This window comes from Acanthaster planci, linkage group LG04, assembly GCF_054643075.1.
Source record: "Acanthaster planci isolate LZ-2023a linkage group LG04, COTS_SCS, whole genome shotgun sequence".
Lineage (NCBI taxonomy): Eukaryota > Metazoa > Echinodermata > Asteroidea > Valvatida > Acanthasteridae > Acanthaster > Acanthaster planci.
The window spans coordinates 18,810,101-18,828,563 of NC_141780.1; the positions used below are offsets into that span (position 1 = coordinate 18,810,101).

General features: G+C 42.7%; 1 protein-coding gene across 1 annotated transcript; it reads left to right on the forward strand.

Annotated features, from left to right (window-relative positions):
• Positions 1–5,212: 5,212 nt before the first annotated feature.
• On the forward strand, positions 5,213–18,193 carry LOC110986973 (contactin-2-like). Its single transcript, XM_087136264.1, has 13 exons — positions 5,213–5,915; positions 6,973–7,081; positions 7,479–7,642; positions 7,982–8,296; positions 9,016–9,118; positions 9,550–9,713; positions 9,856–9,993; positions 10,575–10,676; positions 11,333–11,439; positions 12,895–13,072; positions 14,447–14,567; positions 15,235–15,314; positions 15,743–18,193. The coding sequence occupies exons 1-13, from the start codon at positions 5,822–5,824 to the stop codon at positions 15,832–15,834; spliced, it is 1,767 nt and encodes a 588-aa protein (XP_086992390.1). The 5' UTR covers positions 5,213–5,821; the 3' UTR covers positions 15,835–18,193.
• The last annotated feature ends 270 nt before the right edge of the window (positions 18,194–18,463 follow it).

The window sequence follows — 18,463 nt, forward strand, 5'->3', positions numbered from 1 at the left end:
TTTCATAGGGTTTGTGCACAGGGTATAAAGTGGCATCCGTATATGGAGCTCTTTTGCAGAGTCTGTGCTTGTAAACGTAGTACCACAGGTGATGTCAATTGATGATTTGGGAGTTTTCGGGCAACATTAAGACTAAGAGGGCATGAATGTACAAGTTTAATATTTCAGATGTCTGTTTCTTGCTCTGAAACAATATATGGACTCGGAAGCTTAAATTCACGGCGCACGTAACGAATACAGAGAAGATGTTAAAAAGTGCCGTCAAGAAATGCTTGTCGCAACCCCTTCCATTTTCACCCCCTTCAGCGCGGGGCGCAGGTCCATAAAGTGCACTGCTCTTTTCTACATTTATCAGTCCAAGACTCTTACATTACGACGATGGAAATATCTGATGTGGAAATGATGAGTCCCGGTTGACTGCACTGGGGATAAGCAGTGCTGTTACGGTGAATGTTGAACAGTCCAGAACAACATGAAGAACTAGTAGAGCTGCAATGGCGAATCTGTTACCTGCCGACACGCCTCCACGGTACAGAGTTATCCAGGTTGTTACAACAATATATTGTGACACTTGCTGAATTAGCCAGCTCGACATGCCTCTCAAGTCATTCTCGCGTTCCCGATGTTACGAACTCTGAATAATTATGGAAAAAGGAATAAGACTTCAACGTCGGATAGCATTTCGCTCACTAAATGCATGCAATGTTAAACTGCGTTTCCTTTGATGTGAATATTCGGAAACATAACGTGTATGTTACAATTAGTGGGTTTTCCCCGTCCATTGGTACCCGGTCCCACGATTAGTCCGAAATACACAAGTATAAGAAGTGGGCTACCAGTTGGATTTATTTACAATGGTGAGTGGCATTTGGAAGAACCCCAGGACTGGGCCAGTTCATGCCAATTTTAGGCCTAGGTATCCGCCTCGAGCGGAACAAAAGAGGGCGGGTTTTTTTCGTGCTCGCCGCCTGTGGGGTGCGGTCGATTAGCTTACACGTGTAAGTCAAACTTACACGAGAGCGTTCGTTTAGCCATCACGTGATGTTCGTGCCTGCCCTGGTGTCAGCCACCACTACCCCAGCTGGCGAGCGGGTGTCTGGAGACTGCCCGAGTGTAATGACGTCACGGATGGATTGTTCGAGCATGGACGTACGTACATGATGAATGAGGCGGGGACTTGACCTTTTTCCCAGAATGCCCTGGAAAACACACTGCAGAGTTCGATAAGCCTCATTTTGAGGCTTCCCTTGAGTGTAACACTGGTGTATTCAGGGAAGCTAATCGAACGCACCCTATATAGACTAGGCTTGCGTTTATAATCGGCTTATCGGTGGCGCGTTGATGAGGAACACACGCGCAAGAACCCCGCTTGGAAAACTTATTGCTACACCTCATAAATATTCATGAGCAAATCGGAGCGCGTCATTGGCCGATTCCACTTTGCGTCTGGGAAGTAGAAATGATACGCGACCAGGTGACGTCATAGCGGTGAGTATCCACAAAAATTTAAAATCAGTTCTCTGGAATGGCCCAAGAACATTGTTCTCGGAACAGGTTCACACCACATCGTCGGGGTTTTACACAAACACACGGAAAAACTCGTGGAAAGTTTGGCAAAATTAAAATTAATATTTGGTCTCGATATCTCTTCAAAGCAGAAACGAAGACGTCACAGACACTTGAGTCATATCCGACTCGGTGACGAAAACGAATTTTATTCAACACGTGCTGGGGAAATGCGGAATGAAAGTCAAATAAAGGTTATAATCATGGCTCTGGGGAATTTTTCAAAGGGAAGTAAAGTCGGACCATTTATGACTGACGGAACACTAGGCCTATGGTCAGACATATCAACAGGGGAAGCTTTCAGATGTGGATCCGGGATTTTCCAAGGGGGAGGGGGGCGTAAACTAAAGCAACGATGGTAAAATGCCCCAGGGTGAGTAGTGCGAATCTCTTATTTGGTGGTGGTGCGATTTTAGGTTGTATGACCCCTCTATTTGTCTTTTCCCTCCCTCTTTTCCTTTTTTCTTTGGGTGTGTGTGAAACGGGGGGGGGGTGGGGTGGCTGTCTCGAGGCACAAAGAAACCACTTTTCCATACGACAGTACCTGGTGCATCCCCAGACTGCTGTGTATTAAAAAAAGAAACGCATTGAGCGTTTCTACTGTAATCTAGAAGAATGTGAAGATATCCAGTGAGCCTCAGAAGCATTTCTGAAGTTGGAATGAACCCGAGTTGTTCAGTTTGTGCTCGTAGCAGAAGGAGAGGAAAGAATTGGTGTTGTCGTGAATTTGTTTTGGTGGCTCTCGGGAATGGGGGATTTCCTTGCCGTTTTTATTGCTCTATTTGGGCAAAACATTTTTAAGTGTGTAATCCGTTGTAACAAGTCATAATGTGATGCGACCGATGCATTAATAGTTTACTACTGCGTTAATTAAAAATACAAATCCAATTCAATTTCTGCAGTTAAGTGACCAAATTTGGAAAGATCACAGAAAGCAGTGATGATGTGGAGTACATGTACTGGAAGTTGCAATTCCTTGAAGCATTCACTTTGTACTTGAATACATGTAACTTGACCGAACGCAGTAATCATTTTAGGACATGTGCTCCAGGTGTTGTGAAGTATAAAAAATGAAGGGAAGTCTGATACGTCACCGCTGGTGTGCATCTAGAATGCGCCAGATAACAGACTGCAAAATTGTGGTGTTAAAAATTACTTGTTAGTGTTATATAACCACACCCAAATGTGTTATCAGCAATAGAGGTGCAGTGAAGGGTGTTAAAGGTTACAACAGCGCTGTTAATATCACACCAAACATTGTATGACTTACGGTAAATAGTGTTGATATGGTCCTCTTATAGCAACAGGGTGTTAAAGTAACACCGCAGTTATTGGCACTAATTATTCAGAAACAAATCAGTGCCCGTGTCGATTTTCGTTTCTCAATCAACTGAACTGGGAGACCTGGAGAGATGGGTAACAGCTGATATGAAGTTTGTCAGAATTTGGAGAGGCTGCAATATGACTTAATGTTACGGTGTTAAATCTAACTGAAGAGGCAATGAGAATATTAAATAAAATTTTGAAATAAAATAAATGGGTTACATAGGTTATTCTATCCCCTTTGCCCCAAACTTTCTTTTAATTTAATTTCTGTAATGTCTACTTTTGTGTTTAGTTCAGTTGTTTTGGTAGGGATTTTGTTTTCTTTTCGTTTTGGGGCGTGTTTTTTCGGGGGCATGGGAGGTGAGTTTTTTCTGTTTGGTTCTATCCACTCCCAACAAACGGATCATTGCTGTTTTATTTCGTGGCCTTGTCTTTAATAACTTATAGGACCTTTTGGCATGCAAAGATGTTAATTTGCAAGCAAGAAAAGATGTTTCTTGTTGATCCGTTCCAAACAGAAACTGTGAATTTGAAGGTTGGATTAATAAAATGCTTTTGGGGCCAATGCACGAAATATAAACATACGAAAAACTGAAATGCTACTGAATTTTGAGTTTGAATTTTACACTTGGAAATTAAATTTTCGAAATTGAAGCTAACAAAGGATTCTTGATAAAAAAATTATCACCATGCACAGATTATTGTTCCTCAAATGTGATTGAGACCTTCGCAAGAGGTAACTTGGAACTGCTGTTTTCTCGACCCCGGGGTTATCCTGGGGAAGACATCACAGAATTGCAAGTCGGGAAAAATGGACCCCAGATTTACAGGGAATGGCGTGGTCGAGATTCAGAAAAGTTGTGGTTTATTGATATATTGCGGGACGGGTAAGGTTATTGATGGTCGATTTGGGTTGGAAGTGGGACGAAGAATGATGCATGTACTCGTTTGGTACGGTAACTTGGGGCGTTGTGTGAATGTTGATGCGAAAGTCTGATGACTTTCCCCCGAGTGTTGGGGGGACGGAAATAGAGTTATGGGCCTTGGCGCAGCAGTATACCTTATGAGGATTATTGTGGATTAAGTTGGAAAAACCCTTAAAAATCAAGAACCAGCCGAGCGTATAATTATGGTTGACTATTATTGTGATGTCCACAGCTCACTGAGCCCCGACAAAGCCGTGTTTGTCTTCCTCTGGAAAGTAAAACTTTCACTCAGCATAGAGCAAGTATTACCGTGAAAGTGAAAATACATGCATAACACGCACAGAAACAATATGACGTAATTGGCCACGTGGGCGTCCACTGCCCAATCGTTGGACTTCTATGAGGCACGACCGTGGGAAAAGAGTTTCACAACTAGAGGAGATAGGTCGGTCTTGATTCACTGCAATTTCTGCTTCTATGAACGTCGACACTTTGTATTGTTTAACCGCACACTAAGAGAGGAACGAAGCTGATACTTTTCAATGAATTGTCCGTCGGGGTGAAATCTCCAGTTGTCGTCATATATCGAGAGAGAGCTCGATCAGTGATCCAAACAACTAGGATTACAAAGTTGGAAATAGAAGGTAATAATTTGACCTGTATATAGGCCTAATTATGTTAGTAGACTGCCAATGAAATATTTTACCGTGTGCTATTTCATGTTTTCACTAAGTCCACGAGTTATCGGTCGTTTATCACCTAGAGGGAAGGAAAAAATCTTGGAAAAGTTGCACACTTCTTGGGTTTGTATGGAGAGAAGCTTTTGACACCATTTCGTCAAATAATGGACGTCCTGTAAAAATCATGGTGAAATACGAATTACCGTAATTAAAAAGAGGTTCATTAATAAAATAGGCAAAGAATGTCTGTAGAGCGGGTTTCAGTAAACTTGGGACGGGAAAAAAGTCTGGTCGGGGTTTTGCGTCTGTGGGTGCCAACTTTTCACAAGATGTGAACATACCGTAATGCTGAAGGCAGGCACTTCGCTTTGTAGCATTGTTCTTCTTTTGTGGTTAAAATAAGAAAAGGACGTTTGAGTTGTTGGTGTTAATCCACATTGTAACCCACGTTGTTGGAACCTTCGAGAAAATCGGTTCTTTCTCGAAATATTCATCCAACAAAAAGAGATAAAGGCACAAGGTATTTACAGAAATACTCTCCACTGACTCTCCTTTTAAGTCTTTATGTGTTCCTTGATTTGCAACATGTTTCTGCAATGATTTTTTAATCAAAAGAATACACGAGTGTACCAAAGAAAGTCTTGTTTCAACAATAGCATAGCGGCTGCATTGTGCTAGAACAACACTGAAGCCAAATGTATGAGCTTAAACATCAAAATCATTCGGTCAATTCCATCGGAAATATTGCAAAATTGTTAAACGTAAGACTTAAGCCTATTGAAATAAGCGCAAAAGGAATTTTTTTGAATTCTACTATTTGAAAAATGCATATCGTCACCCTAAATCTTCACAGTACAAAAAGGCGTACAATTTGATTGAAAACCTCGCACGTGGTCATTAATGTTCATGTATGCGTGAATAGGGCATAACTGGCATTACAGGTATAGGCCTATCAAAACCCAGTCTCAAGAGGCAATACAAAATTTCTTGACGTTGTCTTCGATCTCTGCCAAGTGGGCTTGATGTCAGTTTTATCAATCATGAAGGAGAGTAATGAATGACCTGCAGGTGAGAATTGGCGGTGATAATGCGTGTCATTGGCCGTTCTTCAGTGTCATTTCCTCGTAGTCGCCAGGATTCACAACCAACCAAGTTGTTTAGCTTTACAGAGTGGAAAGGTTTTGCTTTCTCTCTCTTTATGGCCGTGTGATGCTCGTAATCTTTCAGTTTAGACCTAAGAGTTTCAGACGAGAGGTAGTTAAAATCTCCTCTGGATTTTAATGTATTATTTCTGTTGACATTTATCAATTTTTATCGAGGGACATGGAGGGCAGCCTGTTTCCTCACACGACTTCTGCAAGTCTGATTTTCACACTCGTTGTCATGCAAGGATTGCCGAGTCTTTGTCAAAATGGATGTAAGTTGGCATCGATTATTCTCCCTGATCATTCTCGAATTGACGCCGCAATTATTATTTTACTCCCTAAATAAACCATTCATTCGTGCATAGAGTCCAGGCCACTGCGTCGTACCTAGTCTCGTTTCGAGCTGAAAGGGGTGTGGAAAGTGAGGTACATTATATAAACCCTGTAGCATATCCCTATAGTCTTGGTTGGCAGGAGGCAAAACGAAATCTTTCTCCAGAAACCACAATTCGTTTTTTTTTTACATTCTCAGATGTTTGTTGGTAACAAATTTCACCTTTAAGGTTGTAGGCCTAAAGTAATGTTAATTCATTCCCCCGTTCCTTTTGCGTAAGCATTCATTCGACGTGCAAACCACAAAATTATTAGTAGTTAAAATTTCACATCGACGCTGGTGACGCACGCGCGGCGCGGAGTTTCGGGAAGAAAAGTGTCCAGTGGCGTGCTGGGTTTGTTTGTGGGACTAGCCAAAAAGGAAAGTGAGTAACGACAGGAACTGACGATATTGAAACTCAAACTGAATATGTTTTGCCTGGATTATGTTCGGTATAGTTTATTCTCTGCATCGTGGATCATTCTCTCTGCAAATCTATTATCGTTTTGCACGTAGCCCCTTAATTCATTGTGACTCTTATATATAAAAGCCCATCAGTCATGGTGCCCCAAAATAGATTTTCAGAGTGTAAAGTATACTTTTTTCCGATTCGTTTTTTACAAGATATGCTTGTCGAAGTTCTTTTTAACAAGATGGGTGATACTGTGATTCGACATTAGTGAAGCTTTGATTTCCTGAAGGAAAAGATTTTGCTAAAAATGTACGATTTCTTCTTCGAGCATGCAGCGTATCAGACGCGACTGCGGAGCTTTATCTTGTAAAAAGAACTTGAAAAGCTATAGTCAGCACTTAACTTAGCATTTCACTTCTTGAAAAAGTACTACATAGTACCCAAAACTAATTTTCTTGAAGATGAGCGCATGTGAGCATCTAAAGAGTCTTCGTTAAATGTACGAACACATAACATTTTTCTGTGTGTGTGTTTGCCCACCCAGTCCCGCCTAGATTTACAGAACAGCTAAGCAAGACAATCTACTACATCAGTGACTCCAACGAGTCGTCTGTTACTCTGTCCTGTCTAGCGAATGGAACCAAGCCAATGTTGTGAGTGTTTCCGTACACTTCAAGCTTGAAGTGTTAAACTACCGTTCTTCAGATTTGTCTAATTCTTGGCTGCTTTTCCTTTTTGTGACTGGTAAACCGCACACGCATTCTATTGACATGACCATGAATAAAAAGTATTATAAATAGTAGATATCCTGATTGATGAGATATAGAAAAGACATGATTGCCACAAATAGATAAGGATTGGGTAAAATGTCTACAAAATTCAGTTGAAGTGTATATAAACGACCACAGCCGTACATCAAATTTGGACGAGTTCGACCCATGTTTTTATGTGCCTTCTTCCTCGGTGGTCTTTGCTCGTAATGGTTTTCTAACTTTAAAGACGCAGAAGAAACACCGCTAATAGTCCTCATTATGAATTCCCCCTCAACAGATATCGATGGACAAAAGACGGCATGACAGTCAACATCTCAACCACGAATGTCACAGACGGCTCGCTAGTAGTCGATTCGGAAAATGACGTCGGGAAGTACACTTGCTTCGCCTCCAATGAGTTTGGCACGGTCGTGGCCAGTACCATCCAAGTAGAGTTCGCCTGTAAGTTCCACGTCAGTCTGAGCAGAGAAACACAGTGAAGGCAGGCTAATGCTTAGCGAGAAAGCAAACCCAAACGCGAAATTGTATGACACATTTCAACTCAAGTGGATGTCTAATTTGCTTTAGTTTTGGGTTCACTGGAAGTTTGAACCGGCCTTAACGCCATGCCCATAACTGTGCCAAAGAAAGAGGCGGGCCCACCCCCGCGGGGAGGCCCCAATTACAGAGGAACTTTTTGTTGTGTACAAACACGCTTGTCGGACCTAGGCAGTGTCTTTTTCCTTTAATCTAATCGTAGTGTTTATTGTGCCTTTTCTGATTTTCCCCCATTCAAACAAGTTTTGAACCAGTTCAATCAGACCCAAATTGACGGCAGTACGTTTTACGTGAATGAGAGCGACTGGCTGATTCTGCCGTGCCGGGCACCAGCGGGACACCCGGCCCCCGTGATCTCTTGGACCCGCAACGGGTACCCACTCTTCGCCAACGGCTCATCCTGGGATCCGGATCGCGGACTGGCCCAAGACGGTGCCGGGAACCTGGTGTTCCTGAGAGCTTCCTTGGCCAACAACGGAACTTACAGGTGCATTGTGCAGTCAACGGTCACGAAGAAATCTATATTCTCCGAGGAAAAGACAGTTGTCGTTAGAAAGGGTGAGCTAAGGTGTCATTTTGAGTCTGTAAATCACTACTCAGTTTTTGAGTAATAATAATGTCGATATCTGGGAATGATATGTGGATGTAAACATATAATAAGGGACAATCTTAATTTTAGTCGTTATCTGTGAGTTTGACGTAGCACTGGATATCCATGGAGTTATATTAACTTCATTCATAGAGCTCTTTGATGTTGCTATAATTGAGAGAAGGCTAAATTACTAAGAACAAACAAAGATTCATAGACTTACTCGATACACTGGCCTGTCCCTAGTTAGGTTTGATTCAGAGTTATAGATCGGGTAGGCGAAGCAAAAGCAGCGGTGGTGCATCCACTTTTGGGGGAGGGGGGTGAACAAAATCGCGTCCCCCATTCTATTTTTTCATCGGTTTTCTGACCGAGGTGTTAGCGGTTTTAATTCAATTTCGAGTGACTCTGTGGTCTGCTTGATCTGCCCGGAGCGGAACTAAGAGAGAGAGCGCAGTCTTCCTATCAATGGGAACTCCTTTGGTCAGTTGGTATAGAACTGCACCTCGCTGGTTTGACGTTTACAGGCACCGTGATTGCGTCGCGACCAACAAAATGAACCCTCCCCATCTACATGGTTCTTTTCAATCGATGGGGGGGGTGCTTCCACTCAAGTGGATAGGCACTGATTTGCAGACTCTCAGTACATAATCTCTCGTTGACTCTTGTTGTCTCGTCACCGATGTAGTCGATGCTACCCCCTGGAAACCGCCACAGATCCTCGAAAGCGTCCGAGTCGTCAAAGCGTCCCTCGGAGAAGACGTGAAGATCTACTGTCTGGCCATTGGAAAGTACGCCCTTGATAGACGAACTCACTCTGTGGGGGGGGGGCTAAGCAACAACTACTTCGCAGCATCCACACCTGTTTGAAATAATGTTTCCGTTTATCATTACTTTCTTGATTTGTTGTTGAATCAACCATTGAATAAGGGGAATTAAAAAACGTTTGTACGCAGAGATTTCATCTTTCCAAATACAAAGAGAAAGATGATGGGAATTCCCATGCAAAAAGAGAAACAGTTCACTGTTATTTAAATTCACAAATGAGGGTGAGAAAGACACAATGCAAAGTTATGCAAGGAAACCTGTTCAGTTAGGATCCCCTCTCTCACTGTTCTACCGTCTATATATTCACTTGCATCACAGGACCTCCTCCCACCAGGAGTTTGAAAAAAAAAATTAAACATCTTAGTTTTTTGGGTTATTCTCCTGTGTTTTGCAGTCCAGCACCAAATGTTAGCTGGACTAGGTCTGACGACCCATCGTTCCACGCCGAGGGCCCCGTGCTCACCCTGCACAGCGTGCAGATGAGGGATGAGGGTACATACACCTGCACGGCTTCGTCGACAAACATGGCCGACCAGACCACATCCTTGCGTGTCGAAGGTAAAGACCGTACACAAGAGGAGCCATCTCTCCTTATTACGGAGCTGATATTGAGCACAACGTGAAACTTATTAGATATGGGACTAATTACATTTATTACCAAATGGACCCGGCTGAAAGGCTGACTTTCTTTTTTTTTCAGCTGCACCTTACTGGATTGAGAAGCCCAGGGACACAACTATCCGTAAAGGCGAGACTGCCGAAATGTCATGCATAGCGGGCGGCAAGCCGACCCCCAACATCACTTGGATGGAGAATGGGGAATCCATGCCACAGTATGGTAAGAAATTGCCAGCTGAATGAAAGTGCTACAAGCACTTCACTTCAAGTCTTCTTCACTTTATGAAAACAATTTTTGGGTGATAAGTGTATTTAGAGTTTCTCCGTCTAAAATCATTCAAATTATTGACTGTGTTTTTCCAAAAAACAGAGGGCGATTTTTGTGCGATTTCAATCAGGGAAAACAACGCTTTATCTGTGCAAATTGTGTACCTAAGCTTTGCTCGTTGAAATCATTAAGTTGGAGAACGGGTTGCTCGACGGCTGTTCTCATATCAACAATGAATCAACAACGGAGAAATTTAAAACAAGAAAAGGACACATAAAAATATCGAAAATGCCAGCAGTTTTTGTGCGCAATGGAACATCCGTTCGACGGTTTTCCCTGAAATACACTACACTTTTGCTGATTAGTTAGGTAATTCATACTAGCATGAAATAAAAAAGAAACCAAGTACCGTTTTAAATAGCGGAACAAACACTGAAAAGCGTGGTTCATTAAAATACATGGGTTCATTTCCAGAACTATAGTAAACAAAAATGTATATAGCATAGGCCTTAAAACATAACTTCTCTCTACAGATGGCTTGTCTTCCATCGTTGTGGAGGACATGAAAGTGTACCAGTGCGTGGCAACCAATGACCATGGCCAAATCATCGCCAATGCCATCTTGAATGTGACAGGTGAAAAAAATGAACAGTTTCCGGAGATTATACTTCGCGTAATACTACAGTTTGACTTTTCTGTTTACTTTGTGAGACATAGACAGTTCATTATTCACTTGTTGTCTCTTTTGCAGTGGATCTTTTGCAAGAATAGTGCTAGCTCCCACGTTCACATTCTGACTTAGCCCAAATTGTGAAATATAATGAGTGTAATGTTTTTAGAAGCACAGAGTTGTGTGTTTGATGCGAGTGGTAATGGGGATAGTGGGATCAGTTAAGTAAGTTTTTCCGTTCACAAATTTGTAAAATATCACAAACGCTGAAAGCAAAAACTTACTACAGCTTTGAGAACCAGGCCTTCCATGCATGCTTGCATAACAAGTCTTTTATGTTTGTGAACTTTTCTTCTCATGAAAATAGACCCATTGAACAGATTTAAATTAAACCACGGTGTGATTCACAGCTCGGACACCCGTTTCGGGTTAACCCAATGATCCACTGTGGGCCTAAAGTGTGGGTTACGGTTAATGATTAGAGACGAGGGCACAGAGAAACCGTGCACCATGGTCACGATTTGATATGTAGGTAATAAAGTGGCATCTCTGGCATTATATATTGTTTATTGATTGTTCATCTCAATACCATCTGTTTTTTGCCCAATTTCGTCCGTGCAGGTCCGCGACGGCCCGCCCCGTCTGGAGTCATAGCTACCGTCAAAAGTAGAGAATCTGCCCTCATCTCTTGGCAGCCAATCAACGACACTCACCTTGTCAGATATAAGGTTTGTATAACCGAGCCATACACGTCCAGATGCCATACTCATTGGCTCCACCAATCAGGAGGTGCCCTATGCTGTTCTAAAACATACAGGCAAGCGGTATGGTTCAACTTTTAAAGCGTGGTTCAACTTGTCAGGCTCGTGGTTCAAGTTTCACACTTCGCACTTCGGTTGAACTGCGATGCTCACCTGTCCGTTTTAGGACACCATGTTTTTCTTGTCCTGAGTGTGTCTTGATATTGTACAGGCCAGTTCAAATAAACCTTTTCAACGTCAGCAATGCATATGAGACTGGATGACAAGCAGTGTATTTTATGCACAACACAATGGAAGGAGTGTACCTGTAAAACGCCACTTTTCACTTATTAAATACCCAATCCAAGCCGTCCTCTTTTGAAATAGACATCGACTGAAACCACGCATGCAAAGTAAGATGCATTGTGGTTGAATAATTAATTACCATAGAGCAATGTAATTACAGATCGCACATGGCACCGGTGGTAACAAATATGGCGCGGCAAAATTATTCCCATGGCAACGAGTTGATACCCGCACCTGGCGCCATACCAATGGAATAGTCAGATTGGAAACTGTACCGTGCACAATACGTTTCACGTGATGAGCGCGGCCACTTACAAGTGAATATGCATTAGTTTCCCCGTTCTGACCTTTTTTGTCTCAAAAGCAGGGAGGCTTTGACCCCCCCCCATCCGCGGCCGCACTTTCTGGGCGACTTATTTTTGTCTACAGATCATGGCAGAATTACTTAAATAATTATACGATTGTGGCTACAGTTAATGCCGCGTGTTATCGTTCGCGTTTCATATTCTTCCGATAAGCCACTGAAAGCGTGAACACATAAATTCATAATGTAAACTCCATAAAGGTTAGCGGTAGCACCATGCCAGGGTATATACCTCTTACTGAGTATGTGTGGTTCTGGAAAGACTTAGCATCCTCTCCATGAGCCACAGGGAGGCTTTGGGGGTAACGTGCCCCCCAACTCCACAAATTGTCAGTGCCCCCAGGTGCCCCCTCCGCCACTAAAAGAACGGAGGAATGGATATTGAACAAGGCTAACAAAAACTCCCCCCCCAAAAAAAAAAGCACACCACTGAAAGTCTGTGCCCCCCGTAAGATACTGGTGCCCCCCATAGTACAATCCTAGCTACGCCGCTGCTCTCCACACCCCAACGCCTCCAGACACAATATAAGCAGCTTCATTGTTGATGGAACCTCTGAAGTCTTCTGACGACGGACAGAGCATACTGTCTGAAACGTTGAGTACCCTCCGGTTATCTTCAGAACCACACATACTCAGAAGGAGATATCCTCACTCGGTGCTACCTCAAACCCCTATACCTTACTTGCTACCTTCGCCATGAAAGCTTCAAAGCTCATAAGTCCATATAGAGCCTTCTCTAATTGGCCTTGACGCTTTGTTTGGATTTGGATTAGATCTTCTACAAACGTAAAGATCGAAAGAAATGGAAATCGAAGGACTGCGGTCGGCGAACCCAGTGCACGCTTCAGGGTCTCAAAAAGGATGGCAAGTTTGACTTCTACGTCGTCGCCGAGTATGACAACGGTGATAAAGAGGGATCCAGGGAATTCTCTTTCAATTTACAGCCAAAAGGTGCCTTTTTTGTGTTCATTTCTGGATTATATGCGTTGGTATTACTGGGCCTAGTAAAAGAAAAAATGGTTAGGGAGGTTGTGAGGGTCACACCGTACGGAGAACGACGTTTTAAAAGCTTAACAGAAATTGAAAACATATAGCTTACGTGAAGTATTTCAAAATAACAATAAATTCGTTTTCAAAAACATAGTAAATGTAATATTTACCCCATTAATCGTAATCCCAAAATGACGTTCAGTTCAAGAAATACACGGTAGGGCCATGTCTTTTAGTTTCTACCTTGAACCGAGACAGTGTTTGCCTGTGGGCCAAGCTACATCAAGCACAACGTGGTCTATTGCAAGCGTGCGATAATGCAATCATGCAATGTACATTGTACGTGTAGGCGTTCTGCCGATGACGGCAACATATCAACCGGGGAGCGCGAACGGCCAAAGGGGATTTCTTTGTGGGCGGGGAAACGCAGGATCTCGCAGGATCTGGGAGTCACTATTAACTAGGCAAAAACGTTGAATTTATGATGCTTTTGAAATGGTTACGTATTTAATAGTTTGAAATACTTCACGTGAACTAAATGTTTTCAATTTCTGTTAACCTTTAAAGTTTTGATAACATGCATTGATGTCAACTAACAGGTTCAATTGAACAACTTTGCTTGGCGAAGAGAGAAGGCTTGTGGGTAAATCGTGAGAAATCAGTACCTTCCACAGGAGTGGTGGCTCTGAGAAGAACCAGTCCAAAGGACGACCAGAGCATCCTGATTCTGGTCATTTGAGGACGACCAGGGCATCCTGGTCATTTGAGGACGACCAGAGCATCCCAGGGCGAAACGTCGAGTATGACACTCACCACTTCTTCTCAGAATCGCCACTCTTATAGACGATATTGATTTCACATGATTTACCCGCAAAACCTTTTATCTGTGTCCAGCCTCCAACCAAGCAGAGTTTCAAATCTGATTTTGCTTGGGAAAAGGACTAACGCCTGGGGGGGGGGGGGTTGAGGCCCATGACATTATACATTATGGCCCATGGAATGCGTCCGGAAGTAATTTGTGTCGGCCATCAGGAAGAGTCGACGTTTGGGCGGACAGCCACCCAGCCATGACTTTTTGATGCGGTCTGAGAGGCGCGCCTTGCGCCCACGGGGGGCATACCATCCCCTCCAAAATATGCGCACACATAGGCACGATATCATCCAAGCGTGTAAACGATTTAAATGTCGTACTTACGATTTAATTGATTGGTTTTGGGTTTTTTGGGGGGAGGGGGTGTTTTGTTTTGGTTTGGTTTGGTTTTTTTTGGGGGGGGTATTCTCTTCACGGACACTGTATTTGAATGATTTGGGCCTCCTGTTTTCATACTTTTGCAGATCTCTACCGTTTTGAGCCACCAGTGCTCTTTTCGATGTTCAACACTGCGTTTTACTGCGTCATTGTATTGGCCGTGTCTACACCAATCATCATGTGTGTCATACTCTGCATTCGAGACCAGTAAGTGGAGGCAGGAGAGAGAAAAAGATGTTGTTACCGTCGTTGAGTGGAATATTTTCATCGCACCCGAGTTATTCCACTGATATTAATCCTCAACACCTAGGCTATACTTACTTTAAAAATCTGGGGAGACTCACAAACATTTCTGACGTTATCTGTTGACGGTTGTAACTGTGCTTAAATGTACGAAAAATTGATTTTGATAACGTTGTTCTTTGGAAGATCCTCCGAAGATTCCCCCTATAATGTTCGGCAAATCCTGGTCAGGTTCTTTCAAATTTGCATTTACGATTAGAGATTCAGATGGTGGTTCACCTGAAATATGACGCATTTGCCTTTCTTACACATTCTCGTGCGTTCAGCAACTAAGAGGGAAAAATTCCCGCTCGCAAAAGAACTAACAGAGTAATTTTGGACCAATGTAAATAATTCAGAACTTAAACATTTTTTTTACACTAGATTATTTTAAACAAAGTTTACTTTGGAATCCTCTCCCGACATACTTCTGTTTTGAAACAGAATGGCGCTGCTGTGGCTCGCCTATTAACTGACGTGCCTCGTGCTTTTCGAGTAAAACACCCTAAGGCTTGACATGTTTGCCATGAAGGCTTTCTTTGTTATGATTTACTTCTTTGCGTACTTTGTCTATTTCCCTCGTCGATTTCAGAATAAATGGATACGATCCTGAATCGCCCACACCATCGGACGCCTTTGCCCCAGCGAAGCCCAACCCGGACCCACCAGAAGGTATTTTTAGGACAAATTAATTCACTCGAACTGAAGACAATCCAAACTAAAACTAATTACCGAAGAGATCATACAGCAACACCACCACACGAGTGTACCCCCAAAAGACTGAGAAATATTTTTCCAAGTAGAACCGAAAGCGGATGTACTGTGGCTACCGTACTTCAAATATTCAAATCGGAGTTAGCTTCCGGGGGCACGGACCTTCATTCGGGACACGTACCCCGTGCCCCCTGTAGTTACGTCACTGCAGGGGGGGTGCAGGGCGGCCACACGGCAATCTTAGCATCGCTCACTTCATTTCACATCATTTGTTCAACCCTCTGCTTTATATTCCAGAATTTTTTTACTGTCCTCTTATAATGTCAGATTTAAGTGGAAAATCAAGTTATGTTCCTGGTTCTGTTTTCTTTTTCCTTTGACTGCAGTCAAGGTGGAAACAGTGCCTCGTCAGGACGGTGCTGGGCCATCACAGCCGCATGCCAAATATGGCAAGGGGACAACCTCCGTGGCCAAATGAGTGAAGTGAATCCCCCCACCCCACCCACCCGCACATAGCAGGAGATAGTGTCGTCGGTCACACTACTTTAAATGCTGGGAAAAATTGAATGTGCACAGACAGTAATTTGATTCACAAGCATTCGGCAATGAAGTCTTTTCCGGTTGTATGCTGCGAAAGTAATGTGCTTCTCCTTCGGGTTCTGTTTTGAGTTGAACGCTCAGATTAAGCAAGTGTAAATTGCTGGGTTTTTTTCTATCGTCTGCAGTCTTTGGAATTTGTCATATATGATGTCAAATTAAATGTTTCTTTTGTCGATTTACTGATTACATGTTGGCACAAGGGGGTCCAATATTAGTTTTGGCGAAGGCGCGCGCCGTGCTCATTGTATGTTCGCGCAGGTAAAAAGTATCTATGCTGCATACGTGTATCAGGTAATTTCTTTGCAACGCACTGTACTAGGATAACTTATATGCAAATTTGAGTAGTATTCATGAGGTTATCATGTGCTAAGCAGTATATTCTAGGTATAATTTACATGCAACGGTAAATCTGCAACACAGTGTGTATCAGGTGGCCTTTTCTGAAGACCTTTCCGATATTGCCTTGTCCAGTCGTAGGTTTGGACGACCAGTGGATGGCACACTGTGATAGGCCGTCAGTGCAAAAACAATAATTGGCAAAGTTTACCCCAACAATTTATGAACGTGTATATACAAAAGTCACAACAACATTGTGTTTATACTTCTGCTGAATGCTAAATGAATATATACGTCCTCCTTTTCATTAAGAGTATTCTTTTTGCTAAGGTTGACCTTCCATTTTATACTGACCTCTCGTTCAAAAAGGGCGACCAGTGCTCGTTGGAGCAAAGAAAGGTTCATGAACTGGACACGTGACCGTTCAAGACTACTTCCACAGTTCAGCTCACAGTGGCCTGGAGGGTTTTCAGTGGTTATAGTTTCGTTTAATTAAAAATGAAACAAATTGTCCTTCCCTGTCGCTGTGTGCTTCTGCAATGTGGTAATTTACACATATAGATTTAGCGTGCATCAGGCAGACAAGCATCTCGTATTGTAGATATTGTATGTCGTAGAGTCGGCCTACATTTTTGGATATTCTGTAGTATAATGCCTCAATGTTTGAGGTACATGTACGTGCATGTACATGTTCTTGTATCTTGTAGTCGTGGTGGGCCGGGCCATGCAATCTTGGGTCTAGATTGTCTTGAACTGAGGTAGTACTCGGTCGATATGTGGGGTTTTGTAACAATGCGCTTAGTGCGCACTGTTCGTCCGTTTACATTTTGAATTAATCACTATTTACCACCTTGAAAGGTACGTACTTTTGTAACAGCTGATTTGTCACCTTTTTATTTAACGAGAACACAAGGTGTTGTGGGTAGCTATCCAAAGACAATGGACAAATTTGCTCGTCACCCCCTCCCAGGCACTGGGGTAGACTTATTAGCTTAGTATGCATGAATTAGGCTTCGAGCCCTCATCAGATAGAATTTGTTTAAACAATGCAACGCATGTGCATTACTGACAACTTTTGCTTTGATCAAGCAGCAAGCGATCAACCCACTATGTTAATTGCAGGGGTGTAGCCTGGTTTGGCCCCCTGGGCGCGATTTTCCAGACAGCCAGTGAAACTCTAACTTCCAGCATTAATTTAAACGCGGAATGCAAGTGCGCACATGTAAAGCAGATTGCTACCCTCCCCTCAATAAACTCTTCTTCATTTTGGCACGAATCAGAGCTTGCCAATGACCGTCGCATTAATTCGACTGTTCTTCGTGTATATTAGATTTTTGGAAGTGATGGGTCCATTTTTGGCACGATATTTCTCTTTTAGGTCAGGTAATTTTTCAATTTCTATAAATTGATATACTAGCAAATATTTTCCAAAGCCCTTTTTCCGAGTTGGATATTTTTAAGAAGTAATTGCACTAAAAATATTACAAATTCTACAATCTTTGCACGTTATTAATATTTCCTATTCAAGGGTTCCAGAAGCGCGCCATCAGAGGTCAACTTTCAGGCTCTATTGCACGGCCTAGACGTAGGCCTACTTCACAAACCTTTTGGAAGGGATTGGCCAAACCCGCTAAACAGTGAAACAGAAAAGGGTCAAGCGCCATAATCATGCACTGCACTCCACATTTATTCATAATGTAATGATGATTTTTTATCAAGGGAAATGTTACAGCCGCATATCCAGCGGCATTTTACTTGAAGTTAATTAACGGTAAACCACCCATGACCATGTGATGACTTCTGGGCCTTTTGAAAGATAATTTTCATGTGCTGGATATTTATTATTCCTGAGATGTTCTGAGAGTGACTGGAATAAACTATAAAGACAAGGGTGCTTTTCACACGAATGTAACGAGTATTTCTTCGTGCTCTGCTGTGCTGGCTGTCTTTGTTCTGACAGTTAAGGGAAATAACACACTTATGAATTGAATCGATCACAAGAAAGTGAACGGCGCAATATTACCGTTTGCATCCATGGTGGATATATTCCCTGGAAGATTTGGTTGCAAAAAAACAACTGCACATGCCGTGCAGTGCGATACTCCCCCGTGATGCATATGAAGTATGTTGAGTATGTAGAACTATTGCGTAAGGGTTTGGCCAGCCAATGG

Excerpts from the sequence above, each read along its gene's own strand:
- LOC110986973 (XM_087136264.1), top strand. The coding sequence starts at position 5,822 with ATGGAGGGCAGCCTGTTTCCTCACACGACTTCTGCAAGTCTGATTTTC. Across the intron at positions 9,119-9,549 it reads TACTGTCTGGCCATTGGAAA|TCCAGCACCAAATGTTAGCT; the intron begins GTACGCCCTTGA and ends TGTGTTTTGCAG. Across the intron at positions 15,315-15,742 it reads CAACCCGGACCCACCAGAAG|TCAAGGTGGAAACAGTGCCT; the intron begins GTATTTTTAGGA and ends CTTTGACTGCAG.